The sequence below is a fragment of the Sinocyclocheilus anshuiensis genome, unplaced genomic scaffold (assembly GCF_001515605.1).
Source record: "Sinocyclocheilus anshuiensis isolate Anshui unplaced genomic scaffold, SAMN03320099.WGS_v1.1 scaffold1449, whole genome shotgun sequence".
Lineage (NCBI taxonomy): Eukaryota > Metazoa > Chordata > Actinopteri > Cypriniformes > Cyprinidae > Sinocyclocheilus > Sinocyclocheilus anshuiensis.
This window is the reverse complement of record NW_015549696.1, coordinates 384641-388668: the sequence shown is the minus strand read 5'-3', so window position 1 is coordinate 388668 and position 4028 is coordinate 384641. Positions and strand designations below refer to the sequence as shown.

At 34.4% G+C, this 4028-nt stretch overlaps 1 protein-coding gene across 2 annotated transcripts in view; it reads right to left on the bottom strand.

Annotated features, from left to right (window-relative positions):
• Positions 1 to 1717: 1717 nt before the first annotated feature.
• Positions 1718 to 4028, bottom strand: part of LOC107660477 (UPF0505 protein C16orf62 homolog) — a 23197-nt gene continuing 20886 nt past the window's right edge. For both annotated transcript variants that reach the window (XM_016449785.1, XM_016449786.1), the window contains 2 exons: positions 2324 to 2479; positions 1718 to 2249 (listed from right to left, as the gene is read on the bottom strand). In XM_016449785.1, coding sequence (XP_016305271.1) covers positions 2151 to 2249; positions 2324 to 2479 — 255 coding nt within the window. In that variant the 3' untranslated portion in view covers positions 1718 to 2150. The remainder of the gene's footprint in view (positions 2250 to 2323; positions 2480 to 4028) is intronic.

The window sequence follows — 4028 nt, the reverse complement described above, 5'->3', positions numbered from 1 at the left end:
GAGTTACAAAAACAGTCGGTTATGTCTGTGAAGGTAAACTGCTGGGAAATGTTTATTTTAGATCTAAATAGTGTTCTGTGCTGGTCTGTGCAGACAAAGGCAGAACAAATAGTATGTTTTGCTCAAATTTTCGCCATGGCATTAGAGCTGGTACACCGTTGTCGCTTGCGAAAACACAATGACGGCGCCTGGGTGGAAATGTACAGATTAAGGGGCGGTAATATTATAATGAGATCTCTTTGCAATGTCACCAAGGGAGTGAAATCAGACGTGCTCGTTTTCTCAGAGGCTTGCAGAAAAAGGTTTACCAAAACAAAGTTACTGGGTTAATCTTTTTCACGTTTCCTTGGTTGGTAGATGCACCGGGGACCTGATTATAGCACTTAAAACCTGGAAAAGTCCGATTTTCATATGTCACCTTTAATATGCAAATGAGATTTAGTTTATAGATACATTATATATAATGATAAAACCTGTTTATGGCCATTTTACACAAATTTAGCATGAAGAAAAATGGTATATAAAATCATTCTGTTATAACATAGTTGAGAATTGTCTTTATACAAAGTTTGGTAAAAAAAAAAAAATCCTGAAAACTAAAAATGTATTGGTGATAAAAAAAAATAATAATAATTGTTTTTGCCTATGCATGTTCATTCATGTCTTTTTATTTTTTAAAGAAATTGAGTCCCAATGTCCTCTACCAAGGACATAGCATAACTTATGAATGAAATATAATTTTTTATTATTTTTTTTTTTTTTACATTTTTTAATGCTCTAAACAATGTAATGACATCAAAAAATACTAATTTTTTCCTAAAATGTTTTGCCGGGTCTTAAGAGGTTAAGGCCCGTTCACACCAAGGACGATAACTATAAAGATAACGATATAAAGATATAGTTCTAAAAATCATTCTCAATATTAAAGAATAGCAGAGTTCACACCACAGCTTTAACGATAAAGGGACAGAGAAATGATATCATTGGAATCACTTCCAGAACTATTTTTTTTTCCAGCTGATGAAGGATAAAATCATTGACACCCAATCAGAATCCATCCTGCCATCACGAGCTGGAGAATATAAAGTGGCAGACGCGTGTGTGCTTAGAATAAACTGACGATATCGGGGTAGTGGACGCTAATATAGTCATCTTTATAATTATTGTTCTGGGTGTGAACGGGGCTTTAGGCTACTCTCAAATGACCTCAACATCACCACCACAAGCTTTGCCAACTCTTTCAACTTTTTTTTTTTTTTTTCAAAAGTTTAAGTTAGAATAGTTTGCAAAAGTGTGATTATAAACACAAGGCTGTGAATGTTCGGCGTGATGATTTTTAACATCCCCAGTAACCTCTGTAGTCCCATTTAGCCTCGTTAGCAACAGTAAAAGCAAAACTTATTATTGTGACTATAAATTGTGAACAATTCATCTTACAGCAGGGCAGTGCTCTGACACATCAGGTTCTTCTATTGAGCGCAAAAGAAATAAAAACAAATGTGGGTAACCAAACAGTTTCTGGTCCCCACAGACCCCCCCCCCATACTATGGAAGTCAGGGGGGACCGAAACTGTTTGGTTACCAACAATTAAAAAAATTTCTTTTGAGCTTTTATGTATAACGGAAGAAAGAAACTCATACAGATTTAGAACAATTTGAGGGTGAGTAAATGATGACAGAACTAGCCCTTTAATTCAAAATATTAAAAACTGTAATATTCACTGATACTAAAATAACACTGTGATATATACAGCAAGACCTATTGAGCTGATGGAGCTTAAGCAGCTTCTATCAAGACAAATCACAGGAACGTTTTTCCTATAACATGCAGTTCAGATCCATAGAAAATCATTTTTTCTCCTCGAACAAAATCCACAAGATGTCATGATTTAAAGCACTTTATTACATAATACCTGGTTAGGCACATAAACTGTACAAAAACAAGTGCAAACTGACATTATAGACAATCAAATAATATTTAGAAATATTAATAGATCATGGCTAGATTTGGGACTAGACTGTAGAAGTTTGAGCCAATAGGAAACTACAGGTTAGTTTCAGTAATCATTTGAAGAACACTTGAAATATATGAATGTCAAACCATCTCAGGGTTTCTGGCTGTCTGTCACTGGAATGTCTCCATCAGTGCATCAGGCTCTGGACTGCAGAGACAGACGTGCCGTCACGTCAGAGAGATGGCTCATGTCTGCCTGCTGCGCCTGATGTTTGATGTACTCCAGAGTCCGAACCTGGAGAGGAGGAGAGAGAGGTCAGGGCATTGTATTTGCCACCAAGTGCTAATGTGATTGTGCATACAACTAACCGATGTGCGCGTGTCACAAAAGCCGCGTTTGTGACTCAGGTTCCACAGGTTCCACAGGTTGACAACCAGCTGATTGAGTTTGTTGTTGCGTAGATCACCATGAGCCAACAGACAGCCAGACAGAGAGAAAGCCAGACTGCCCTGTCTGCGCACTCCCTGAAACAAACATAAACGCAGAAATATCACATAGCCATGCTAAATCATAAATTATAATAATATTACACATATATTAGATTGTCCTGACATACAGTGGCACCATATGGAACTGTTGTACTGGTACTGCATGAAAATTTTACTGTTAAAAGTGGAAATATCTAACCCAGAAATATAAAAGTAAAAACATGAAATTTTACTTTTTACTAATAAATACAACAACTGAACTTATTTTCTTTTGAATTTCAATGATTGCTGAAATCCAGAAACAGTTGTATATAAATCTAAACTTAAAAAAAAATAACAATTTATACTGTTTCAAAGAAATATCTTTACAGATGACCAATTAATTGATTTATAAAATCATTAATATGAACAAAAACTCAACTAAATTTAATTTATCAAAAAACAAATTAGTGCTGAAATATATTACAAAATTATCAATAGTGACTTAATCATGAGAATGTTTTGAAATGATTAAACTAAAGAAATATTACAAAAAATATATATATAAAAATTTCAAATAAAAAATATTTTACCATGAAATACAATATGTACAAGAAAGGAAGAGAGAGAAATTGGTAGAAATAAAATCAACTTGGATTTTTTCATATATAATTTTCAAATGGCCTGTACAGTATATATTATGTCCATGTGCCTTCATATGAACATTATAACGTGCTCACATATTAGATGTATACATACATTGATCTTTTGCACATAACTACATAAGATTTATTTTGTAAGAACAGCGAAAGGTTTATAAAATTCTAAAACAAAAAACATGCTGTTCTGCACACACACATTTGTGCAGTATTCTGTCCTATGGAGCAAGCGATTGGAAGTGCAAAAGCAAAAACCTGGACAGCATTTTTCACATGAACAAATTTTGATTAACAACAAGATTTAATTAAAGGGATAGTTCACCCAAAAATGAAAATTCTGTCATTAATTACTCACCCTCATGTTGTTCCAAATCCGTAAGAAAACCCGATGTCACTAGGGCTGTCAAAATGGCTGAAAAACCATAAACCATATTTAAAATGCATAATTTCAGTTAGGGTAAAGAAAAGCTTTTGGCTTCTCTTCTAAGGCCATAAGAGGGCGCATCGAGCATAAGATAACATGACTATCCGTGAAAAAGCGCATAATGTTTAAAATAATGTTTATAAACCAATTATAATTAATAAAGTTGCTTAAACAACTATAAACAAAACAGCATCATGGATGTATGCATAGTTTAATACAAAGGACCGAAAACCAATCACACGGAGTACATTTTTCATTTAAAAACACGAGTTGCAGTCAGATGGGGAAAAAACCCGCCATAAAGTCTCGAGATACGTTTTTTCTAAAGTTGAACTTGCATTAATTTTACATGGCTTTCTAAACATGCGGCTCTTTTGTGCGAGACGCGAGTGCAACGGTGATTGATGTCCCTCTAGAAAATCCGCGAAATATGCGTTCTGTGTGAACGGCTTGGTTTCAGTTTTGATGTAAACAAGATCTTCTCCGCATTGATGTTCTCTTTTCCCGCAATATTTGTAATTAA